The sequence below is a fragment of the Chiloscyllium plagiosum genome, chromosome 19, assembly GCF_004010195.1.
Source record: "Chiloscyllium plagiosum isolate BGI_BamShark_2017 chromosome 19, ASM401019v2, whole genome shotgun sequence".
Classification (NCBI taxonomy): Eukaryota; Metazoa; Chordata; class Chondrichthyes; order Orectolobiformes; family Hemiscylliidae; genus Chiloscyllium; species Chiloscyllium plagiosum.
The window spans coordinates 5968175-5994342 of record NC_057728.1 but is presented as its reverse complement, the minus strand read 5'-3'; the positions used below and the strand labels follow the sequence as shown (position 1 = coordinate 5994342).

Below are 26168 nucleotides of genomic sequence, written 5' to 3'. Positions count from 1 at the left end.
CCCGAGATAGAAATGGAGAGGTCTAGGAAGGGGAGGGAGGAGTCTGAGACGGTCCAGGTAAATTTGAGGTCGGGGTGGAAGGTGTTAGTAAAGTGGATAAACTGTTCAACCTCCTCGTGGGAGCACGAGGTAGCGCCAATACAATCATCGATGTAGCGGAGGAAAAGGTGGGGGTTGGTGCCAGTGTAGCTGCGGAAGATGGACTGTTCCACATATCCGACGAAGAGGCAGGCATAGCTGAGGCTCAGGAATATGATGGAATACTTCCTCCTCACCTAGATGAGCGCAGTCCCAAGAAGCTCGACACCATCCAGGAAAAAGCAGCCTAAATTGGCACTGCATCCACTCCCTCCACCACGACACTCAGGAGCAACAGCTTGTCCTATCCACAAGATGCACTGTAGTAACTCGCCAAAGATACATCAACAGCACTTTCCAAACCCACAACCACTTTCATCTAGAAGGGCACGGGCAGCAGATACATGGGAACACCACCACCTGTAATTTCCCCTCCAAGCCACTTACCATCTTGACTTGGAAATATATTGCCATTCCTTCACTGTGGCTGGGTCAAAGTCCTAGAACTCCCTATCCAATGGCATTGTGAGTCAACCCACAGCAGATGAACGACAGCGATTCAAGAAGGAGCTCACTCCCACCTTCTCAAGGGCAACTAGGGACCAGCAATAAATGCTGATCTAGCCAGTGATGCCCATATCTCACAAGTGAATAGAAAATATAATTCTCTGATTTAATTATGCATTATCATTATTAACACAACATCCACTACTCCTAATGAGTGCTGTAGCCAACACAGTAATCCCCAACAGCCTTCAGTGCAATTGGAATAGTACCCCCAGAGCTTTCAGCATCACCTGACTGGACAGCAGTAAAGGAGATCTAATGGAGTGAATGATCACACAGAATCGACAGGATTCCCTTTCCTGCCAGGCAGTAAAGGTGGATCTCTAGCCCAGTGAACCCTCATGTTGTGTGGTCAGTCCATCAGTGAGAGAGGAGGCTGGGACCTGTATCCTGCTGCTTACCTTCACAATGTGTCCCATTCCCTCTGTAATAGGGGTTGCACTCACAGCTGTAGGAGCCTTCCGAGTTCAGGCACTCTGCGTTTGGGTCACACCGATTCATTGCTGGATCTGCACACTCATTAATATCTGCAAGCAACATTAAAAAATAAACACCAGTGAATCAGAGAGGGAGTGGATGAGTGAGAATCTGGAATAATCCCTGGCTGTCTGGCCATATTTAACCATGACTCTACAAAGGCTTTAACTGGTCAGTCATCCCAAGCAACACAAAATATTCATCCTCGTTCGTGAGTCAAAGCTTTACATAGAAGCTGCAACAAAGAAACAGACCATTCAGCCAATCTGATCTAGCAGGGTGTCTGCACACCTGCAATTTCTACATGTTCTATTTACTAAATCTAACCTTAATAACCAAGTTCCCAATCTCTTCCCTCTCATTATATAGCTTCCTTTTATTGCATGTATACTCACTGCTTCAGATATTCCTTCTGGAATAGTGTTGCATATTTTTGCCATTCTCGGCAAAGGGATGGTCTTCCTGATTTCGCAGGTTTGGTAACTACTATATCATGCAATTCTGGGCTCTCTGGGAACAGGAAATGTCCTGCTGACATCTAGCACAGTGAATTTGTCATAACTATTAAAGATCTGCCTCAGGTCATCTCTCTGTCTTTATTTTCTTTACCTTAAGAGACTTGCATGCTCAGTCTTCCCTAGTAGCCATATTCTGTCCATCCTGCTCTCATCTTTTTCTTTGTTTCTGTATTTTTTTCTTTCTTTACTTTTAAATCCTTTCTGCAGCATGGAGATCAGATCTGTGCACACTATGGCAATTCATCTAGCAGAATACCTGTTGCACGTTTTATACCTCTCAGAACTTGCAGGGATGTCACTGATTTTAACTTATGTGCCAGGTTTTACTTAATGAACACTGACTTACATCCATGTTTTTCTGCATAGTTCCTGAAGACTTAGCTTCTTAAGAAACAACAAACTGTACTCATGCAGCACCTTCCTGTGCTACTCAGGATATGTGTCATGTGCAGTTGGAAATGGGTAAGGGGTGTGGTAGGGTAGACATAAGGTAGATATAAAGGAGCAGCACTAGATCACACTCTCGACTCCGATCTCCAGCATCTGCAGTTCTCACTTTCGCCTTGATCCAGGCTGGTCAGCAACAAAATCAAGAAGGCAAAAGTGAAGACTGCAGATGCTGGAGTCAAAATTAGAGTGGTGCTGGGAAATTAGAGTGGTGCTGCAGGTCAGGCAGCATCCGAGGAGCAGGAAAATTGACGTTTCGGGCAAGAGCCCTTCATTAGGGATGAGGCTGGAAGCCTCGGGGTGGAGAGATAAATGGGAGGTGGTAGGGCTGGGTAGCTGAAAGTGTAATAGGAGGATGGAGGAAGGGGCAAAGGTGATAGATCAGAGAGGAGGGTGGAGTGGATAGGTGGGAAGGAAGATTGACAGGTGGGACAGGTCATGAGGACGGTGCTGAGCTGGAAGTTTGGAACTGGGGTAAGATGAGGGGGATGGGAAATGAGGAAACTGGTGAAGTCCATATTGATGCCCTGGGGTTGAAGGGTCCTGAGGTGGAAGATGAGGTGTTCTTCCTCCAGGCATTGGGTGGTGAGGGAGCGGCGGTGGAGGAGGCCCAGGACCGGCGCGTCCTTGGCAGAGTGGGAGGGGGAGTTGAAACGTTGGGACATGGGGCAGTGGGGTTGATTGGTGCGGGTGTCCCGGAGATGTTCCCTGAAGCACTCTGCGAGAAGATGGCCAGTCTCCCCAATGTAAAGGAGACCGCATCGGGAGCAACGGATACAATAAATGACATTTGTGGAAGTGCAGGTGGAACTTTGATGGATGTGGAAGGCTCCTTTGGGGTCTTGGATGGAGGTGACGGGGGAGGTGTGGGCGCAGGTTTTGCAATTCCTGCGGTGGCAGGGGAAGGTGGGGGGGTGTGGACCTGACCAGGTTGTCACGGAGGGAATGGTCTTTGCAGAAGGCGGATAGGGGTGGGGAGGGGAATCAAGAAGCACATTGTCCACACTATCCATAGGAAACTCTGGGACAGTCTTCCCTGAGATACTGTGTGAACAGACCACATTGGAGCTTTCAAGATGAGCTACATACATTTTAGATTGATAACAATGTTGGGGAACTGGAGAACAAAATTGAGGGATACATCTATCAGAATGTAAATGGCTGAAGGAACAGGCTAGAAGGAAAAGTAATTCCTGCTCGTTCCAAAGACAAATGAAATTAAATAATTAAACTGAGTTTGCTGGTGTTTATTGAGGAAGAATGTTACCTAGAATACAAGATACCATACTTTTAATCTTTAAGTTACACTCACACCTCCAAGTTAGAGAGTTATGGGTTCCAGTCACACATAAAGCAAGCTCACACCTCAGTGCAGCAGTGAGAGATTACACTACTGTCAGAGGTGTCCAATTACAGACGTGGTAAGTGTAGAAGCCAGTTTCCTGCACATGAAGGTTCTTCAATCAGCAACGGGATAAAGTTCAAGACATGATGTTGAAGCATACAGTACTGGTCAGGACACCAGGTAATTCCTTGAATAGTGTGGAACATTCTAACTCCATATAAAAGAGTAGATGGTTCCTTGCCTGAACATACCCTAGGCTAATCTGCTCCTCTGACTGTGCAGTTCTGTTGGCATTGCACTGCAGTGTCAGAACTCTATGGAAGACTCAAACCTATAACGTGCTGAGTCAGAGGTGAGGATGTTAGCGCTGAGATACACACTGTAGATCACAACTCATTGCCTTTTTTAAAAGTATCAAACACATGCTGTCGGAGTGTTTACAAAATGGAATGTGAAAGGTCAAACCTGTGCAGGTTGATTGGCTCCCGGGTGCCAAGGTGAATCCTGGGTAACAGTGACACTGGGAACTGCCCATTGTGTTCACACAACGCTGGGAGCAGCCGCCATTGTTCTGTAAACATTCATTCACATCTGAAAGGGAGAGGGCCCTCGTGTTCAAATTGGCTTTCAAAAAATCTTGATGATATTCAACTGAAGCAGAATGGGAGTATTTGCAACCCAACACGGCCAAGTTTGTAATCAACAGAATGAGATCGCTCAGCACTTTTAACATTCCAGTGACTTCCACTGAATGGCTGTCTGACTTTGTTGCAAGGGTACTACTACTGAGCAGTAGTTGAGGTACATGATCAGCACTGTAGAATGCAAGCTTTATTGTACTTACTTTAATCAAACACAAGCTGTCGGAGTGTTTACAAAATGGAATGTGAAAGGTCAAACCTGTGCAGGTTGATTGGCTCCCGGGTGCCAAGGTGAATCCTGGGTAACAGTGACACTGGGAACTGCCAAGGTGAATCCTGGGTAACAGTGACACTGGGAACTGCCCATTGTGTTCACACAACGCTGGGAGCAGCCGCCATTGTTCTGTAAACATTCATTCACATCTGAAAGGGAGAGGGCCCTCGTGTTCAAATTGGCTTTCAAAAAATCTTGATGATATTCAACTGAAGCAGAATGGGAGTATTTGCAACCCAACACGGCCAAGTTTGTAATCAACAGAATGAGATCGCTCAGCACTTTTAACATTCCAGTGACTTCCACTGAATGGCTGACCCCATCATATAAACTTAATTTGCTAGCTGTAGACCAAAGGTACCACCCCATCACCCCATGGTCTCAAATGTCTCCTTTCAGCACGGAATCTGATCTGACATTCTGATTATTGATTACACGTGTGCTTTTCAGTTCATTGCACAGGAGGGAAAGAGTGAGAAAAATAAAGAGAGCGAGTGTATGGAAAAGAGAAGAAATGAGAGAGAGAGAGGTAGAACAATAAAATTAAAAGTAGAAAGGAGGTCGTGGGGTGGGAGAAGAGAAATAATTAGATGCTATGCAATAGGCAAAGAGCAACAATGCATTGAAGACAGCACGTTACAGGCAGACAGAGAGAACTAGACAGGAGTCTGTCATTGCCTGGCCCTTTGATGTCAGGATGTTGTCTAACCAGGATCACTCAGTTTTTACTGTGGATCTTCATGTTACTGAACAGACTTAACCAATAACTCCTGGAGAACACAGGGTAGGATGTCCTGTTGACATACTGTAACCTGGAGTGCTGGATTCGCTCCATCATTTTCATTCTGAAAAGGCCTTCACCATCAACTTCTTGAGTTCTCTTCTTTCTTAGAGAAGGAGATCAAAACTGCACACAGTACTCCAAGTGTGGCAAAAGCTAACATACCATTTGCCTTCCTATATTGCTGTGATTAAAATCAAAGCATACTCAGGCCCTGCATTAAAAAAATCTATTTTTCTACTTCCTACCAAAGTGGATAACTCTACAGTTATCACATTGTATTCCATTTGCCATGCTCTTGCTCCTTCACCCACCTGTCTATACCCCTCTGCTGTATCTTTATTTCTTCTTCAACATTTATTCCCCAGTAAAGTCTATCAGCGAACTCATGAATATAGATTAGAGATAGGTCCAAATAATACTCGCAGTAAACACAAGATTGTGAGAAATAGGAGCATGAGAGGAAAGTGGCGTCAATGTAAATGTGTCAATACCAGTTACCTGTACAATACCTCCCATCTCCAGTGTAACCAGCCTCACACACACATTGGAAAGAGCCGGGGCTGTTGAAACAGGAGGCCGAGCTGTGACAGTCGTGGCTTCCACTTTCACATTCATTCACATCTGGGGGTTAGAGAAAAGGAAGAGTTCATTGGAGGACCTCCAACTTTGAGAATCTGAAACTTTCTGATATTCCACAAGCCAATTTGAACTCAGCCCTTTGGAAAGAAACAGATTAATGGATGGTTCTTCACAGAACACTCCTCGAGATTGATTGGCCTTAGGGCAGGAGGAAAATTCATGACAGTAAGTAAAGTGTGATTGATTTATGACCTCGGCCACGATTCAAACATTTTGTGTTTATAGTGTTCTATTAACATAGTAAATCATCTCAAGGTATTTTGTCAGGGAAAACTTCAAAGGAAACTTGACATTGAGCAATGTAAGGTGTTTAGAGCAGATGGTTAAAGGTTTCCCTGAGATGAGCTTTAATAAGTCATTGAGAGGAGACCTGTGACCTGGAGAGGTGAAAGCATGACAGCCACTGGGGCAATGGAAAGCAGTGAAACACTACAGGGCAGAAGTGGAGCAATGCAGCTTTCTCAAAATGCTGCGGGCAGTTTCACACATTGTGAGTGGTGAGCACATGGGTAGCTGCCACTGAAAAAGGATAGCCTGGATTTTCTGAAGGCCAGATAACTGTTTCTGCAGGATGTTGGTTTCTGAGAGTTGTGCACTGGGACCCTGCAGAATCTGCACTGTAGCAGGCTATGCGGGAATTGTCTGAGAAATTGAAGATTCCGCTGGGCAATTCCCATGTACCTGGAACCCTCTGATAGTCTCCATTTAAATCAGAGAATTAGCAGGATTCCACTGCAGTCAAGAAATGTTAGAGCTATTAAAAATCTAGTCTAACTGCTGAGTAACTATTCAACTAATATCCAACTTTCCTCACATTATACCCACCCCTCCATCGGCAGACTCTGACCTGATACCTGCTGCGACCTGACATCATCACTCCTTTCTCAGGACCCTACAACCACACACCACCACGCCATAAAGCTATGGGCTCTGATAATCTGACCATAGTACTGAAGACCTGTGTTCCAGAACCAGTCATGTTTCTAGCCCAACTGCCCCTGTACAGTTACAGCATTGGCATCTGGCGAAAGTGGAAAATTAGACATGTCCTGTCCACAAAAAGCAGGTTAAATCCACCCAGGCCCATCACTGTCTGGACCTGGATCATAGAATCCCTACAGTGTGTCCATCAAGTCTGAAGAGAATCCAACCCAGACTCTCATCCCCACCCTATCCCTGTAAGCCTGCATCTCCCATGGCTAACCCACCTAGCCTGTTTCCATGCTGCTCATCTCTAGGACTCCGTGACTCTACTCTGTTGCCAAGTTCTGCGTTATCCTCAATCATTGACATGATAATCTCTGTACCCACTAACTGGGAAGCAATGGTTCTAACACTGACCCCTAATGGATCCCATTGCATACTTTTCCCCAGTAAAGACATCAATTCACCCACCGTTCTCTACTTCCTCTCTCCCTCCTCAACCATTTGCACAGCTAATTTGCGATTGCCCTCCTATATTATGTTTCCATTTCTGACTGTCTGTTACAAAGTAATTCATCATTTTTTTCTTGAAAATCCATTTATGCAAGATTTATTTTTATTAACCCTCTCTGTTACTACAATGAGGAACCCAAACAGGTTAGTCAGATACAGTGCACCTGTAATAAAGATCTGCTGACAATCCCAATTAAGGCTCATGTCAAGTGACACACAAGATGAAAATAGGAACATTTTCCTTTGGGAAGTTTTAGTATCACTTACCTGTACAACTCCTCCCATTTCCAGTGAAACCAGCCTCACACACACATTGGAAAGAGCCGGGGCTGTTGAAACAGGAGGCCGAGCTGTGACAGTCGTGGCTTCCACTTTCACATTCATTCACATCTGGGGGTTAGGATGAAAGAGTTCATTGAAGGACGCCCAACTTTGTGAATCTTAAATAATTTACTGCTATTGCCTAGATTTAGCCTCATGCTTTGTAAAGAAACAGATTCACAGATAGTTACTAAGATTATAGTTCCCAAGATTCACTGGATGGATCGTTACTAGGAATAAAGGAGACAGTTCCAACAAAACAAAAACAAACATATGCTCACTTATGACTGTGGCAGCTGTCTATCTATTAGTCTAGAATAGTCAGAGATAATTTCCCAGCATAGTTCACAAATAGAGTTCTCAACAAAATCTGCTCCAGCGTGGGAGCTTCTCAGTTTCCTACAGTACTGTGGTGGCTGAATTTCTTTTTTGAAGTCATCAAAGCATTCCCTTTGAAGAAACAGAATAATGCAGACCAACACAGCGATAGCGTTTGGACATTCTCCCAGACACGCTAACATCAACAATTTTTCAAAAGTACAAATCTCCAGATATTGAGGAAGTCCATATTGACAGACAAAAAGATCTGGGCAATATTCAAGCAACAGCTGATAAAATGTTGATGCTCCATCACTGCTGGATAAGATGAGAGAGGGAGAGTAAAGATCTTGCCATCATATTCACTCACATCACCATTGCTACTTCCCCTCATGACCCAACGGGATCAGCCCCATAAATGCCATGGTTAGAGTCATAACGGTCCACAGCCTGCAAACAGGCCTTCAGCTCAGCTTGCCCATTAAACTAGTCCCAATTGCCTGCATTTTATCTAAATCTCTCCATACCTATCCCATGCACCTACCTGACCAAATGTTCTTTAAATGATGAAATTGTACTCACTTCCATCACTACCTCTTGCAGTCCACTCCAGACACTCAACCTCTGTGTGAAAGAATTGCCCCTCTGAATCCTTTTGCATCTTTCCCCTCTCACCTGAAACCCACATCCTCTAGTGTTAGACTCCCTTACCATGGAGAAGATAACTTGAGCCAGTCAATGTTTGGATATCCAGCAGTGAGTGGCTCATCTTCCAACTTCCCAAAGCCTTTCCTCCACAATGAAGAGTAAGTCAGTTGTACAGTGGTACACTGTCCACTCGCTTTCCTGAGTCTAGTTGCAACATCACTCCAAAGGCTCAACATTGTCTCAGAAAAGCAGTCTGCTTGAAATGCCAGTCACAATCTTACAATGCTGCACCCTCCAATATCTACAACAACAGTTCACCTTGAACTTTTTCAATAGCACCTCCCGAACACAATCTCCACTGCCTGGAAGAATGACATCAGGTTACATGGGGTCCCCAGCACCTCCAAACCATAAACACCCAAAAGCTGCTCCTTTATCATTAATGGGCCAAAATATTGCAAGACGCTGCTAGATAGCCCTTTGGCAGCATCTTCAGTATGGAAGCTCCAGTGGCTCTGTGTTCAAGCATGACTAAAGTGGGCAATATAGCTGCACAGGTCACAGGGATTAGATTAGATTCCCTACAGTGTGGAAACAGGCCCTTCAGCCCAACAAGTCCACACCGACCCTTCAAAGAGTAACACACCCAGACCCATTTCCCTCTGACTAATGTACCTAACACTATGGGCAATTTAGCATGGCCAATTCACCTGACCCACACATCTTTGTACTGTGGGAGGAAACCGGAGCACCCGGAGGAAACCCACACAGACACGGGGAGAATGTGCAAACTCCAGTCAGTCGCCTGAGGCTGGAACTGAACCTAGGACCCTGGTGCTGTGAGTCAGCAGCGCTAACCACTGCACCACAGTGCTGCTCCTCCAAAATTATAAAATGAGATTTTTCCCATGACCCATTTGGTTCAGGCAGTGCGCAGTTCAGTCAATCAGACCAGGGCTGCCCTAGGTTGTTTGAGAATTTTTAGTTGAATCAAATTTGGAGATACTGGGATTCAACACGAAAGGTGATCAATCAATAAATGAGCAACTTGAGAGAGATTTCCACAGCTGTAGCTTCAATATTATTTACCTGCACAAATCCTCCCATCTCCAATGTAACCAGCCTTACACACACATTGAAAAGAGCCGGGGCTGTTGAAACAGGAGGCCGAGCTGAGACAGTCGTGACTTCCACTTTCACATTCATTCACATCTGAGGGTTAGAAAAAAAAAAGGTCTGTGCGGGATCACAGCAATTGGACTGTTACGTGTACCAGTTTGGATGCAGCCTTGTGAAAGAACTGATCTTACAGAAGGTTCCCGGGATAACTCCCTGGGATAATGATGGAAAGGAAAGAAACAAGTGGTTGATCTGTGGCTGTGGTAACTGTTCAACACCTTTATTTATACGTCACTTTAAACTTACATTTTAACGAAAAGTGCATCAAAATGCATCAGACAAAATTTGACTTCAAGCCATAAAATGTGATGTTAGGACAGGTGGTCTAAAGTTTCAAACTGATAAACTTGAACAAGCAGCTCAGAAGAGTATGAGGTGGAGCAGCTTAGGGCTGGAGAGCTGAGGTGAGGGTGATGTACTCTGACATCAAGATAGCATTTGACTGAGAATTGAATCAGGGAGCCCGAGAAAAACTGGGGTCAATGAAAATCGAAAAGGAAACTCTTTGTTCGTTAATGCCATGCTTTGAAGTTGACTGCGTTTTTAGATGTCAATCACCTCCACCCTAGGCTATTTCAATCATGATTTGATTTGATTTGATTTATTTGTTGTCACACATATTTTGTCACAAACCACAGTGAAAAGTGTTGCATAGTGTCGCCACTCTCTCGTGCCACCTTCAAACACAGAAAAATAAACCAAACATGGAATGTAAAGGGAGAAGAATAAAGAAAGAGAAAAAGCAAACAAATGTGCAGTCCTTCTTGTTGAGTGCTTTGCCATGGGCCTAGTGGTCAGGCACGGGTTCCCCTGGCATCACCGCTCTTCGGTGCCATCTCACCTCCACTGATGCCCTCGCCACTGAGTGGACCTCACCAATGCAGATACCACAAATACTGCCAGCTACTGCACCAGCCCAAACGTGATTGCCACCATCATGAGTCTGCTTCAGGTCCATTTCACCAAACAGCTGCTGCTGGGTCTCCTACAGGGCCCAAATTCTCCTCTGCTGCCACCTCCATGAATCTGCGCTGGATGCAGATGCCGCCAAGTACCCAAACTCGCACCAGGACCGCCTCGACAATGCAGAGGCTGTGGGGAACCCAAACTCTCTCCGATGCCACGGGTCCACGCTGGGCCCACTAACCACCACCAATTGCTGCGACCTGGCTCAGCTGATTTTGGAACCAACTTGTCTCTGTTTGTGGCACATACAGCCAACAACCTGTTTCCAACATCCAAGTCAAAACCTTACTGTGCGGTTACCTGGCAACGAGGTGGGGCAAAGAAACTGGTAACGCACAAGGTTTTTGAATTTGTCAAAATCTCATGGCACCTCATAAATAGCTAGTTAATTATCTTTTCAATAAATTGTATCTGAGAGTTCAAACTTTCATCCATATTTATGCAGTATCATCCACATCAAACTCTGAAAACATTTTGTTTCTTCGTCTGCATCTGTAGGGTAGTGAGAAAAACTTGGGCCATACCTTGTTTCCTCTTTGTTAAAGGAATAACGCAGGTCTACACTGTTACTTCATTCTTTTATTAGTCATGAGGTTTGTATTCAGAAAATAGGGCTGGGTAATCATTCCCTAATGCTTTAGATTTTGTCTAGTGTCTGTGATTTTTTTCTCCATAATCATTCTTTGGTTCGAATAATACTTAGCTTTCATTCTTTTACTTGTAAATAGCTAGTCATCCTCTGCTACCACTGTTAAATGCCAGAAGTTGAAAGGTTAGCTCGACAAAGTTGAGGAACATAGTGTTTTGGTCAGAGTTTCATTTTCACTTACACTTCACAAAACTCCCACACAAATGATGATTTGAAGTTCTCACCCAATTATCTCTTAACTAACTTACAACCAAAATATATTCCCTAGATCCAGTTTGTCCCAGTTAACCCTGTCAGACCCTACTCGGTGATGATAATAGTTTGTGCCTACTGACTCAAACAATATCCCTCAGGGTTTTGAATGCCTCAATCAGATCTATTCTTAGCTTTTCTGATCAAAGGAGAATACCAGCTTCACAAGTCAGTCCTTATAGCCAAACCTTCAGGATTGGGGTTTGACTACAAATGGCAAAAAAAAATCAACAAATTCTAAGAAATAATCCCATGTTGCTAACTGACAACATCTGAAGATTCATTATCACTTACCTGCACAGTTCCTCCCATCTCCAGTGTAACCAGCCTCACACACACATTGGAAAGAGCCGGGGCTGTTGAAACAGGAGGCCGAGCTGTGACAGTCATGGCTTCCACTTTCACATTCATTCACATCTGGGGATCAGGAAGAAAGGAAAAGTTTGCTGAAGGATCCCCAGCTTTTGAAACTGAAACTTTCTACATAACCATAATTTTGGCTTGGACCATATGGCTGTTATATAAGCAGATTCCCCCTTTTTGTGAAGGCACCATATGGTGTAGCACTGAATGTTCAGCTCAGAATGCTCCTAGTTTTCATTCCAGTTCTGCATTAAGTGACTGAACTCAGTTCAGGCAGTCGTTGAGTGATAGAACTATCTCAGCTCTCCTTGGTTGTGAACATGAAAACATAGAAATCAGAGAGAGGCCATTCAGCCCCTCAAGCCTGCTTCACCATTCAGTACGATCATGACTGATCTGATAGCGGCATCAAGTCCACATTTTGCCTGCACCTGATAACCTTGCGAGGGAAAATCACCAATCGTTCCTGCGCCTGACTGGTAAGCATGCTAGCACATGACACTGTCTGGGCTGCTACTCAACGCGAAGGCTCCTGCTATAATTCTCAACATGCAGGAAACTAAACGGTCTGCTTAGTCAAATGTGATAGAGGAAAGTCATTCCCTGGTCTACTTAGAAGTGACTCTTATAATTAACAAGGTTTAGTTAATTGTATGTTAGCAACTAATTAGAGGTTATGTTTATAAGATCAACATTGTTACAAAGGCAATGAGGAGGTCTGGATGTTAGGTCTCACTCTGAATTCCTAGCTTCTTCCCCCAGGCCCATGTGACATGATCATAGTGGGTGGTATGTATGGCACTCCTCAGCAAGGTTTCCTTGAACTAAGCTTGCTGCTGCATTGACAGCAGCAGCTTCCAGAAGCAGAAGCCATGAGTTATGAAGGTGTAAGGGGTACTGTACCTTCAAGAGAGTTGAAGGACTTAGCAAGCACACAGAGTGCTGGAGAATTTACAATGTCAAATTTGGTCCAGCAACTAGCAGTACCTGGGTTGCTATGAGGCAAAAAACAAATTCAAATTTGGCCAATCAGTTTAAATTATGCCCCAAGATACTAAACTCCAATCATGTTTGAATTTGATACTTTGACAATACTAAAACCAATGAAATGATCTGATGCTTTGAGGCATAAGACTGGGAAATTTGGATGTGAGCATAAGAGTTATAGTTAGTAAGTTTGCTGATTACAATGGGATCTTGACTAGATGGGCCAATGGGCTGAGAAGTAGCAGATGGAATTTAATTTAGATAAATGCAAGGAGCTGCATTTTGGGAAAGCAAATCTTAGCAGGGCTTATACACTTTGCATTGAACTCCATTTGCTACCTCTCAGCCCAATTCTTCAATTTATCCAAGTCCTCATGCAACATTCTTCCACACTGTCCACCACTCCTTCGACATTAGTGTCATCTGCAAACTTACTAACTCATCCACCTATACCTGCGTCCAAGTCATTTATAAAAATCACAGACAGCAGTGGTCCCTAAACAGATCCTTGTGGCACACCAGTAGTAACCGGACCCCAGACTGAATAATTTCCATCAACCACTCGCTGCCTTCTTACAGAAAGCCAGTTTCTAGCCCAAAATGCTAGATCACCCTTAATCCCCAAGCCTCTGCATTTTCTCCAAAAGCTTACCATGTGGAACCCTATCAAAGGCTTTACTGAAGTCCATGTACACCACGTCAACTGCCCTACCCTCATCCACATGCTTGGTCGGTCACCTTCTTAAAAAAAACTCAATGAGGTTTGTGAGACACGACCTGCCCTTGACAAAACCATGTTGACTATCTCCAATCAAATTATTGCTTGCAGGTTGACTATAAATCCTATCTCTTATAATCCTTTCCAAAACCTTTCCTACAACAGAAGTAAGGCTCACTGGTCTATAATTACCTGGGTCATCTCTACTGCCCTTATTCAAGAAGGACACAACATTTTCAATCCTCCAGTCCTCTGGTACTAAACTTGTAGACAATGACTACTCAAAGATCAAGGCCAAAGGCTCTGCCATCTCGTCCCTAGCTTCCCAGAGAATCCTCGGATAAATCCCACCCAGCCCAGGGACTTATCTACTTTTACACCTTCTAGAATTGCTAACACCTCCTCCTTACTAACCTCAATCCTTTCTAGTCTAATAGCCTGTATCTCAGTCTTCTCCTCTACAATATTCTCCTTTTCCTGAGTGAAAACCGATGAGAAATATTCGTTTAGCACCTCTCCGATCTCCATAGAGTCCACACACAACTTCCCACTTCTGTCTTTGTTTGGCCCTATTCCTACCCTAGTCATCCTTTTATTCACATACCTATAGAAAGCTTTAGGGTTCTCCTTTATTCTACCTGCTAAAGACTGCTCATGTCCACACCTTGCTCTTCTTAACTCTCCTTTTAAATCCTTCCGAGCTAATCTGTAACTCTCCACCATCTCATCTGAACCATCTCATCTCAACGTCACATAAGGCTTCCTCTTCCGCTCAACAAGTGGTACAATTTCTTTAGTAAACCACGGTTCCCTTACCTCATCTCTGCCTGACAGGGACATATCTATCAAGGACACGCAATATCTGTTCCTTAAACCAGCTCCACATTTCGATTGTCCTCATTCCCTGCATTTTGCTACCCCATTCTATGCTCCTAAGTCTTGCCTTATCGCATTATAATTGCCCTTCCCCCAGTTATAACTCTTGACCTGTGTAACTGAATTATAGTCACTCTCTCCAAAGTGCTCACCTACAACTAAATCTAACACCTGGCCTGGTTCATTACCCAGTACCAAATCTAGTGTGGCTTTGTCTCGTTGGCCTGTCTACATACTGTGTCAGGAAACCCTCCCGCACACATTGGACAAAAAACTGATCCATCTGATGTACTAGGGTTATAGCATTTCCAGTCAATGTTGGGGAAGTTAAAGTCCCCCATAATGACCATCCTGTGCCTTTCACTCCTACCCAGAATCGTTTTGCCAATCCTCTCCTCTGCATCCCTGGAATTCTGCGGAGGCCTATAAAAAACTCCCAGCAGTGTGACCCCTCCTCTCCTGTTTCTAACCTCAGCCCACACCACCTCAGTAGACGAGTCCTTGTCAAAAGTTCTTTCAGCCACCGTTATACTGTCCTTGACTAACAAGGCCACACCTCCCCCTCTTTTACCACCTTCCCTGATCTTAATGAAAGATCTAAACCCTGGAACCTGCAACATCCATTCCTCACCCTGCTCTATCCGTGTCTCCGAAATGGCCACAACATCGAAGTCTCAGGTACCGATCCATGCTGCAAGCTCACCTACCTTATTCTGGATAATCCTGGCATTGAAGTAGACACACTTCAAACCAGCTTGGTGTCTGCCAGCACACTCCTGTGACTGAAATCCTGTCCATATCCTCCCTACTGTCATCCACCTGTGAACTGGAACTATAGCATAGGTTCCCATCCCCCTGTGAGCTCATTTAAACCCACCGAACAGCACCAGCTAATTTCCCACCCAAGATATTAGTACCCCTCTGGTTCAAGTGAAGACAATCCTGTTTGTAGATGTCCCACCTTTCCCAGAATGACCCCCAATTATCCATTTACCTGAAACCTTCGTTCCTGCACCAACAATTACTCATATCTGAATGTTCAAACATGAGGACAGTCACTTTTCATGGGGTGGATTTCATCATAAGTAAACTAAACCAGAGATCTCACTGATTCCTAGTCTGGTTTGGAACGTGACACAGTCTCCAGTCTGCTGTGGAAGCAGTGTGTTCAGTTCACTCCCCACTGGGTTCACTGATCCCCATCACACACCTGTACAGACAGATCCATTCCAGGTGTAGCCAGTCCCACAGGAGCATCTGAAGCTTCCGTCCTGCTGGATACAGGAGGCATTGGCTCCACACGGATTGCTCAGGCACATGTCAATAACTGTGCAAATAAAACAAAAGAGATGGTTTAGACAAATCACAACAAGGCCGAATGGAATCTCTCAATTGTGGTACAGGCTGGCAAAATTATACTTTGTAAAAATCAAATATCAACTGGGAAATGTAGGTAACTATAGGAGGAAAACTCAAATCTAGTATCGTTTAAACATATTAAGCAGTTCTCATGCACGTGATCTATGGAGCATACACAGTTCTCTTTGTGCTAGTTTAGAATTTTAAAATGGTTACAGCCCAGAGGTGGCCATTCCTTTTGTCGAGTTTTCTTTAAGAGCAATTTAGCTAGTCTCATGGCTGCTCTTCTCCATTTCCCTCCAATATTTGTCATTTCAGGTGTTTATCCAGTTCCTTTTTAAGGGCATGATTGAATCTGCCTCCTCCACACTCTTGACCAGTGTGTTCCTGATCCAAACTGCATCCATCTTCTTGTCGCCTTTTATGACTTTTCCATTCACCTCACATCTGTGGTCTCTGGTTCTTGATCTGTGTCCTAAAAGGAATGTTTTTTTTCCGATGTCGGCCAACTACATCGCTCGCGGTTGTAAACATCTATATCAAATCTCCTCTGACCTTTTCATCTAAAGAGAACAACCAGCTTCTCCAGTCCATCCTGTTAACGGAAGTCTCTGATCACTGGAATCATCCTTGCAAATCTTTTCTCTATCTGATCTAAAGGTTTCACGTCTGTCCTAAAATTGTGCAGTGTTTGGAATTGCAAACAGCAGCAATGTTTATATCTCTCTTCCTTCTGTACTCCATGCCTTTACATGTAACGCCCAGGATGTCGTATGCTGATTCCTCCACCTTCACAACCTACCGTGCCACGGTCAAGTATTACGACCCCAGCTGATGGTACTGCCGGACAAGTCAGATTTCAGAATGAATCGATAAACCACATGCTTCATTTATTTAATATGACGGTCATTCACTGAAATATAGGCACACAAGGCTACAGAATTTCTTTGACAATAAAGCAGAAGGCAAAAATACAGGCAAAAATAAGAACAGAACAATCAAAGCACACGGTGCAGCAGATGGTGAAGAAAGCAAATGGCACGTTGGCCTTCGTTGCGAGAGGATTTGATTACAGGAGTAGGGATATTTTGCTGCAATTGTACAGGGCCTTGGTGAGACCACACCTGGAGTACCACGTGCAGGCTTGATCTCTTTATCTGGAGGCAGTGCAACATGGGTTTACCAGACTGATTCATCGACAACATTCTACCGAGGCTGCGCATATATGCAGCCTTTCTGATGTGCCGTGCACAGCAATTGGCATCGGTATGCCGATCAGGAGAGACGTTGCTGCCATGCGTGGCTCTCAGAGGCACGTTCAGCTGGTAAGAACATCTGACAGAACATTATTCCTGAGATGGAGGACTGAGGAGAGACTCAATCAATTAGGACTATATTCACTGGAGCTTCAAAGACTGAGAAAAATCTCAGGAACCTATATCATTCTAACAGGATTAGAGAGGGCAAATGCAGAAAGTCTGTTCCTGATGACTGGGAACTCCAGATCCAGGAGTCACAAACTATCTCCATTACAAAAAGCAGCAGAGGCCAAAACCTTTTCTAAAAGGAGTTAGATATAGTTCTAAGAGCTAAAGGGGAGAAAGTGGGAACAGGGGACTGAGTTGGATGACCAGCCATGGTCATAATGTATAGGGGAACACTGTTAAAGAGCTGAATGGCCAATTTCTGGTCATATTTTCTATGCTTCTACATTTCTAACTAAATATATGGTGCAGTTTGCAAGATCTTAAAATACACAGTAAACACAATCTAATAGTTACCCAACATCATCATTTTTAGTCAGTCAAGTCCAGATTAATTTTCTTCCACATCAAATCCTTAAGTCACCTCTACTCTCTACTCTTGGTCCCTCAGCCACTACTGTCCCTTTTATTCCATGGATTTGAACAACACTGGCAAGGCTGTGCCACATTAACAAATGTCTTTTGCAAGTCTGTACATGACATGAACATGACGACCTTCTCAGTTGTCACACAGAAAACCCTAAAATACCCCCCCCCCACCAAAAAATGTTTGTTGACCATGTTTTACTAGATTAGTAAAGTTCCATGTTCTACCTAGTATTGGAATTTGAAGGTGTGACACCTTTCAGGGCTTGAATACCTCTCACATGCTTCAATTCAGCTTCTTATTATAGCTCTGCTGGCTGAGCCAGTGTGTAGATGTTCTGAGACAATCATATTGGACAGTATCTTCACGATGGAAACAAAGGAATGGAACTTCAAAGGAAACATTCATAATTGCACAACTCCTTCCAACCCAAAATGATTAACAATGTGATATTTTTTGGAAAACTTACACATTTTGGTTTTAAAATATAATGTTGAACTGGTCTTCTCTTCTCCAAAGGAAGTTTTCACAGAAACAATGACAACGTATGGAGTTGACTCACTCAGACCTATTCAAGGCAAATAATGGGATACCTGGTAACTTGCATCTAATTTTAAAGTAGACATCGATAGAAGGTTTAAAGCAAAAGAATCAATAAAAGCATTTTTTATACACAGTGTCTGTTTAGGATTTGAAATGCACTGCCTGAAAATGTGGTAGAAGCAAATTCAATTGTGGGTTTTGATGGGGAATGAGTTTATTAATGTGGAAGGTCAGGTTAAGTGGCTGGAATTTGGGCTCAACTGAGTTAATGTCACAGTGAGCAATCACTGAAAGAATATCCACTCCTTCTGTATCGGATCTATTTTCTGACTTTGATGGGATGTGGGTGTCACTGGTTGGACCAATGTTAATTGCCCAGAGGGCAGTTAAGAGTCACTGCTGCTGTGGATCTGGAGTCACATGTCGGCCAGGTCAGGCAAGGATGGCAGTTTTCCTTCCCTAAAGGACATTAGTGAACCAGATGGGTTATTTTCCTAACAATCAGCAATGGTTTCATAGTCATAACTCAACTCTTAATTCCAGATTTTGTTATTGAATTCAATTGCAATTGAAAAATTCCACCAGCTGCCATGGTGGTATTTGAACCAGGTCCCAAGGACATTACCTGGATCTCTGGATTGATAGTCTAATGATAATACCACTGGGCCATCTCCTACCCTGAAAACCAGGACAGTGCCTTACAAGTAATCAAAGACATTGTCTGAAATGAGGATGGTGTTTAAAATTGTAATGCGGCCATCACGTTCACACCTATCCACAGAAATGCCCCATTTGTCAGTATTTGGCCCATATCTCTTTAACTGAGCTGAAAATGTGTTGCTGGAACAGCGCAGCAGGTCAGGCAGCATCCAGGGAACAGGAGAATCGATGTTTCGGGCATAAGCCCTTCTTCAGGAATTCTTCAGGCTTATGCCCGAAACGTCGATTCTCCTGTTCCCTGGATGCTGCCTGACCTGCTGAACTTTTCCAGCAACACATTTTCAGCTCTGATCTCCAGCATCTGCAGACCTCACTTTCTCCATATCTCTTTAAACCCTTCCTATTCATGTACACATCCAGATGCCTTTTAAATGGTGTAATTGTACTAGCCTCCACCACTTCCTCTGGCAGCTCATTTCACACATGCAATAGTCTCTGCATGAAAAAAATGGTCCCTTGGGTCCCTTTTAAATCTTTTCCCTTTTACCTTTAACCTATGCCCTCTAGTTTTGGACTCCCTTACACTTGGGTAAAGACCTTGACTATTCACCCTATCCATGCCCCTCATGATTTCACAAACCTCCACGAGGTCCTTAGCTTCCGACGCTCCAGGGAAAATAGCCCCATTCTATTCAGCCTCTCCCTATAGATCAAACCCTCAAATCCCAGCAATATCATTGTAAATCTTTTCTGAACCCTTTCAAGTTTCGCAACATCTTTCCTATTGCATGGAGACCAAAAATGGCTGAACCAATGTCCTATATAGCCGCAACATAACCTCCTAACTCCTATACTCACAGGTCATCATCACTCTTAATGCTCTACTTCTTCACTGATTGTTATTTTAACAATCTGTAATAATAATTAATAAATCATATATATAGCCTAGTGAGAAGCTGTAAAGGTAGGAACTATCTAATGACTCTATTAGACCCTAATGGAAGTGAGCTCTGCAGCTGAATCCAACATCAAGGATATTGATTTTCTCTCCTCAACTCAGGGGAAATTGCAAGCAAATTTGACATCATTGAGGAAAAAGATTGCAGAATCACACTGTGACATACCAGTTCACTTTGACTGGCTTTACCCGTGAGGAACATTTATGTCTCTTTCCCAATCCCTCAGCCCCAGCTCCAACCCCAACACTAGCTTGTGCAGCACTGGCCAACCAACTCCCACACCATCCAACATTGGTCAAAGTGCCCCTTCCTTGATGCCCTCAGGATTGGTCACCCTGTCTTTACCATTGAGGATCACTTTGGTATTCGGAGGGAAAGCAATTATGTTCTTCTTGGGTCTGGCAGTGCCATAAGGACCATAGCTAATGGAGTAGGACTCAACCAGGGCAGCGGCTGAAGTGTGTACGTCCCAGGCAATCATAGCAGTCGATGAGGTTATATGGGAAGCCTGTATGTTGCTGAGGAATCTTGAAGCTGCCAATAAAACAGAGCCGCAGTCAGATTGAGGAAAACATTTTAGTTCTGTAGCTGTGAACGAATGCCAATTTCACAACAATAATACATTGTCTAAATACATACTTGGGAGAGTAGTGACATTTAGCGATTGGGAGCGAAGTGTCCAGGGAGACAGAGAGTCACATACAATGGACATGATGTAAGTCACGTCTGGTTCCAACCCTGAAAAGAAATACTCATGGTTACATACAAGTTCCTGAATTCTGTAGTTAATATTCACCATGTTGGATACGTAGTTATCTAATTTTACTCTCAATACTCCTTCCATTTAATAGAGACAGTCCCAGACAGATCAGCCATGACCATGTTTGTGGATGGTCTCACTGGTCTTATGTTAATGCTGTCCTCCAGTGAGATGTCCCAGAGTAATTTCAGAGCATTCCACCCACATTGCCAGACAGTGACAAGCCTCGGGCTAACCTCTGAGCTGAGGTGACACAGGTATGTTACTGAGCTGTCTGCTTTAACATACAAGTTAGAGACTAACAAAATACAGATGCTGGAATCCAAAGTAGACAAACAGGAGGCTGGAAGAACATAGCAAGCCAGGCAGCATCAGGAGGAGAAGTCCACATTTCGGGTGCAACCCTTCTTCAGGAGTGGGAGTGGGTGTAAGGGGAGCTGCAGATAAAGGGGGGACAAAGTGATGAAATGGGGATAGGTGAAGACAAGCAGAGTGTACAACCTGGTTGGTCAATGGGAGGAATGAATCCGGTTGGTGGCAAAGTGGAGTGGAAGAGAGGGGGAGGGGCTGGGAAGGGAGTCGGGAAATGGAGACGGAGGTTATTTGCAATACATCAAGAACATCTCTGAAATGACAGCCAGACTACTGCGACCACTAGGACTTATAACAGCACACAAACCAACAGCCACACTCAGACAACAACTCACCAGAACGAAGGACCCGATACCCAGCATGAGCAAAACTAATGTAGTGTACAAAATCCCATGCAAGGACTGCACAAAACACTATATAGGACAAACAGGAAAACAGCTAACGATCCGCATCCACAAACATCAACTAGCCACGAAACGACACGACCAGCTATCCCTAATAGCCACACACGTAGACGACAAGCAACATGAATTTGACTGGGACAACACTACCATTATAGGGCAAGCGAAACAAAGAACAGCCAGGGAATTCCTAGAAGCATGGCACTCATCCACAAACTCCATCAACAAACACATAGACCTGGACCCAATATACCGGCCACTACAGCGGACAGCTGAAACTGACAACTGGAAGCGGCAGGGACAGGCCACTATAAATGCCGGAGGAAACACCACAGAAGCCCTTCGCAGGAGGCTCCCAAGCACTGAGGATGTCACCTAGACAGGGGACAAAACGTTTGCAACAAAAACTTCCAGCTCGGCGAACAGAACCACAGCAGCTTGGTGTGCAACAATGATTGGATACATTTCCTGATTTACAATAGGGAGTGCATTTTACAGCAAACTAATTAAGTGTTATGATGTAGAGGTGCCAGTGTTGGACTGGGGTGGACCAAGTTAAAAATCACACAAGGTTATAGTCCTACAGGTGTATTTGGAAGCACTAGCTTTTGGAGCGCTGTTCCTTCATCAGGTGACTAGTGGGGCAGGATCATAAGACACAGAATTCATAGCGGTGTCATGCAATTAAAATGATATATTGAACAAGCCTAGATTGCTGTTCAGTCTTTCATCTTTCAGAATGGGTTGCAGGTTTTGGTTCATTAATATGGTACCCATGGAGTTGGCCTCAACCAGGGTTCATGTCACACTACAGGTGACCCAACTACACTATACAAACACACACTGTTACATACTCATTCACTCACACAGACCCTCTCTCATACACACATACATACACCCCATTTTTAATCAAGAGCTGAACACCTCGGGATAGTCCAAAATCTTGAAAAGTACAAGATTTTTTTCAATGTTCTGTGAATTTTTACAGAACGTCAATGCTTGTCCACAGAGACGAAGGCCAGTTGACTTCCCATCTTACCTGTGATCACTGCCTCTGTACTGACTGGGACGAGGCTGACAGTGTGGACAGTGTCGGGGCTCCCAATGCTGTAGTAGCTCAGACTGCAGCCCCTCCGAGCACTCTCACTCCCAAGAGGGACCCAGGAGATCACAGCACTGGTGGTGGAGATGGAGGTCAAACTCAGAGATTCTGGAATCATTATCCAAAAGAGAAAAAACATTAAAGATACATTAACCTTAAGAGTATTATGAAATATCAGCAGAAAATGCTCATGGATAAAATGTAAATTGCAATTTGCTAGATGGCTTTTAAAACCAAGTAGAAATGATAGCTTGTCTCAAATTCATTTTCTTGTTTTTCCTATGTTAATATGTTCTACAGGATTCAAGAGCAGATGATCCACTTCACCCCAGTATTACGCAGGCATGATCTCAAGATCCACTCCACTGTTCACCAATAGGGAGGTAGCAGGGGCAGGCATGAACCTATCAGCTCTTAACAATCTACTCTCAGTCGATAAAGCAAGGAGTGGGAAGAGGTGATGGTAGAAAACTCAGGCTGATATAATTGTCTTTCCTTAACTCTGCTGACAATTTCACATCTTTAGCTGAGATTAGTATACTCAAGCTGTGGAGAAAAGGAGGGAATGATCATTGAGCCTCAGGTGTTCTGGTTTCTTCCCTTAGTTTGCAGTTGAACAGCTGACTGACTCTGTTAAACAGGTTGTAAGAGTTTGATGACTACTCATCTCAGATGGGAAGCCTTCCTTAGCTCATGAACCATTGCATTCTGCACATTTTTTAATCTCGAAGAGTGTGGTGCTGGAAAAGCACATGTGAGCAGCAGGAGAATCGACATTTCGGGCAAGGGCTTATGCCTGAAACATCGACTCTCCTGCTCCTCGGATGCTGCCTGACTGGCTGTGCTTTTCCAGCACCACACTCTTCGACTCTGATTCTCCAGCATCTGCAGTCCTCACGTTTTCCATATTTTTTAATCTGTTCTTATTATTAATAATCCTGAAACATTCCTGTTTCTAACCGAATTTTCAACAATCCTGTTCTGAACATTAGAACTAGAACAAAGAATGATACTTGGTCAATGAGCTGATAGTACATTGATATGATACCACATGGTGAGAATGGGACTGACTCAATGCATCGCTAAAGTCATTAGTTTTACAGTTCTCTCATCCAGTTCAACTAATAGTCTGCTTTTTCTCTCAGTATTTCCAATATCACTTGCAGGATCATTTAAGTTCCTCATCTTGAGGGACGTTTTCTTCAGTTCTTGACCAAGTGTCAGCTCATTAATAGTGCACCATTGAAAGGAGGCTATCCTGCAATGTTTCTGGTATTACTTTTATAAAACAACCAGAGGACAGCTTTGCTCTTGGTCCAATTAGCCCTGAAGAGAACTGTCAATAAGTTACTTTGCATCAAGTTGTTTCCAAATACTGGCTTGAATTATGGCGACTTGTTCGCGAACACATGACTGGTCATTGTGGAACAAGGAACAAAAGAAGAGAATTGAAAATGCTCACCAGAGTAGGTCCTGAAGGTAAAAGGCTGAGTGGTCACCAGGCCATCAGAGGAGGTGTTTACCTGGATCACAGTGGTACACAGTGATAGGGAGCCCAGACCTGGAATTTCAGTCACATTAGTCAATGAGACTACATACTAAAATTGCAAAAAATAACTTCCATTAATACCCCTGTGAGTTTCTTATGTATCTAAGTGATTGAATTGGTTGCAATGGAGAATTGACACAAATTTGGAATGACCAAAGCTCTATTCCTGCTCCCTGCTCCTTTGACCAGATTATATCCTCTTAAACTGGAGCCCATTCAAAACTCTACTCACTGTGCTCAGTCTTTTTCACCCATCATCCCCCACATTTGTGGACCTATCCCAGCAAAACACATCCAGTAATAATTCAATTTTTAAAATTTACGGCCTTATTTTTAATTTTCTCTTGGCATTGATCTGCTCTACCACTATCGTTTTCTCTGGTCCAAAATATTCTAATCGTCATGGATTCCTTCAAATCAGACTCTTCAGCATCTCCAATTTTCATTTTGTCACCACCTTAAGCTACCTTGGCATTAGCCATGGAATTCCCTCCCTAAACTGTCCGTATGGAGCAGCATGGTGGCTCAGTGATTAGCACTGCAGCCTCACAGTGCCACGGACCTAGGTTTGATTCTACCTTTGGGTGAACGTGTGGAGTTTGCGCATTCCCCCCTTGTCTGTGTGGGTTTCCTCTGCGTGCTCCGGTTTCCTCCCATGTGTGCAGGTCCAAAGATGTGCTGGTTAGGTGGATGGGCCATGGGAAATGCAGGGTTATAGGGATAGGGTTGGGGGGAGGGCGTTGCTGGATGCTCTTCAGAGGGTCGGTGTGGACTTGATGGGCCAAATGGCCTGCTTCCACACTGCAGTGATTCTATGATATGATATTCATATGAAACATCTTGATATATTTTACAATGGTACTGGACTACATAAATATAATTAGTTCTTATTACTAAGTTATTCTCAGTGTGTGTTTCTGTTAATTTAATTGCTATTTCATTGAGAAGATTGTCACGGTGGCACAGTGGTTAGCACTGCTGCCTCACAGCGCCAGAGACCTGGGTTCGATTCCCGCCTCAGGCGACTGACTGTGTGGAGTTTGCACATTCTCCCCGTGTCTGCACATTCTCCCCGTGTCTGCGTGGGTTTCCTCCGGGTGCTCCGGTTTCCTCCCACAGTCCAAAGATGTGCAGGTTAGGTGAATTGGCCATGCTAAATTGCCCCTAGTGTTGGGTGAAGGGGTAAATGTAGGGGAATGGGTCTGGATGGGTTGCGCTTCGGCGGGTCGGTGTGGACTTGTTGGGCCGAAGGGCCTGTCTCCACGCTGTAAGTAATCTAATCTAATCTAATCTAATCTCAAAGGGTGTGTGCTTCAGCCTATTGGAATGTTAAATGATCGCAGCCAGCAAAACAACCTGGTAGACAGGCGTCTCTAACAATAAAGAAAACCAGAACTCAGTCCCTGAAGACACTTGTTCGGTGAATGTCTCTGAAGTAGATCTTCAATGCCCAGGATGCGTTACTCTCTCATCTCCCTTTTAAACTCGAATCCCAAAACTCAGCACAAGCCGTGCCCTTCCTCCCAACTTTGAGGCTATCCCGTGTCCATCTAACTCATCCCTTCTGATTCTCTGTATGGAGATGCTGAACAGGGATCGGGCTCGGCAGTGATGACCAACTTTGGTTGAACACCAGCAAATGCTGCAAATTTACTGCTGGATACAAGGGGTTTCTTTGTGCAGTCAACAGGAGCAGGACAAATGTCTGAGACTACCCTTGAAAGTATTAAATGGCAGAGCAGGTTCATGCGGTTAATTTGCCTAATTCATCCTTTGCTTTTACGATCTAGTAAAAGTCAATATCTTTAAATCAAAAGAAAGTGAGGGGCGGAGGGGTGGGAGAAGAGGCAGATGCCTCACAATGGTTAAAGCAGGTTTCACAGGCCAGATCATTACTTTTCCTTTCTTGAAAGCAGATGACAATGTGCTAAGCAGTCTCTGAGGACAGAGAAGTCTCAGTAAGATCTGAGATACCCACCGGTAAGAACTAAACTGGTGGTGTTTCCAGGTTGGTGAGTTTGTAGCTGGATGATCCCGTTGGTGTGGTTTGTGCAGTTTGTGTTCACTTGGTAGTTGAGAATCTCAGTCCCGGGTATTGGGACGACCGTCCATCTCAATGTGACATTGG

The 26168-nt window shown here is 44.1% G+C and overlaps 1 protein-coding gene and 1 long non-coding RNA gene across 2 annotated transcripts in view; both read right to left on the bottom strand.

Moving 5' to 3' along the window:
• Positions 1 to 26168, bottom strand: part of LOC122559483 — a 203261-nt gene that overhangs the window by 84371 nt on the left and 92722 nt on the right. The window contains exon 3 of the mRNA XM_043708985.1: positions 1047 to 1172. Within this exon, the coding sequence (XP_043564920.1) occupies positions 1047 to 1146 (100 nt within the window). The 5' untranslated portion in view covers positions 1147 to 1172. The remainder of the gene's footprint in view (positions 1 to 1046; positions 1173 to 26168) is intronic.
• LOC122559485 overlaps positions 9641 to 26168 on the bottom strand; it is an 89426-nt gene continuing 72898 nt past the window's right edge. The window contains exon 4 of the long non-coding RNA XR_006314437.1: positions 9641 to 9706. This is a non-coding gene — a long non-coding RNA (uncharacterized LOC122559485). The remainder of the gene's footprint in view (positions 9707 to 26168) is intronic.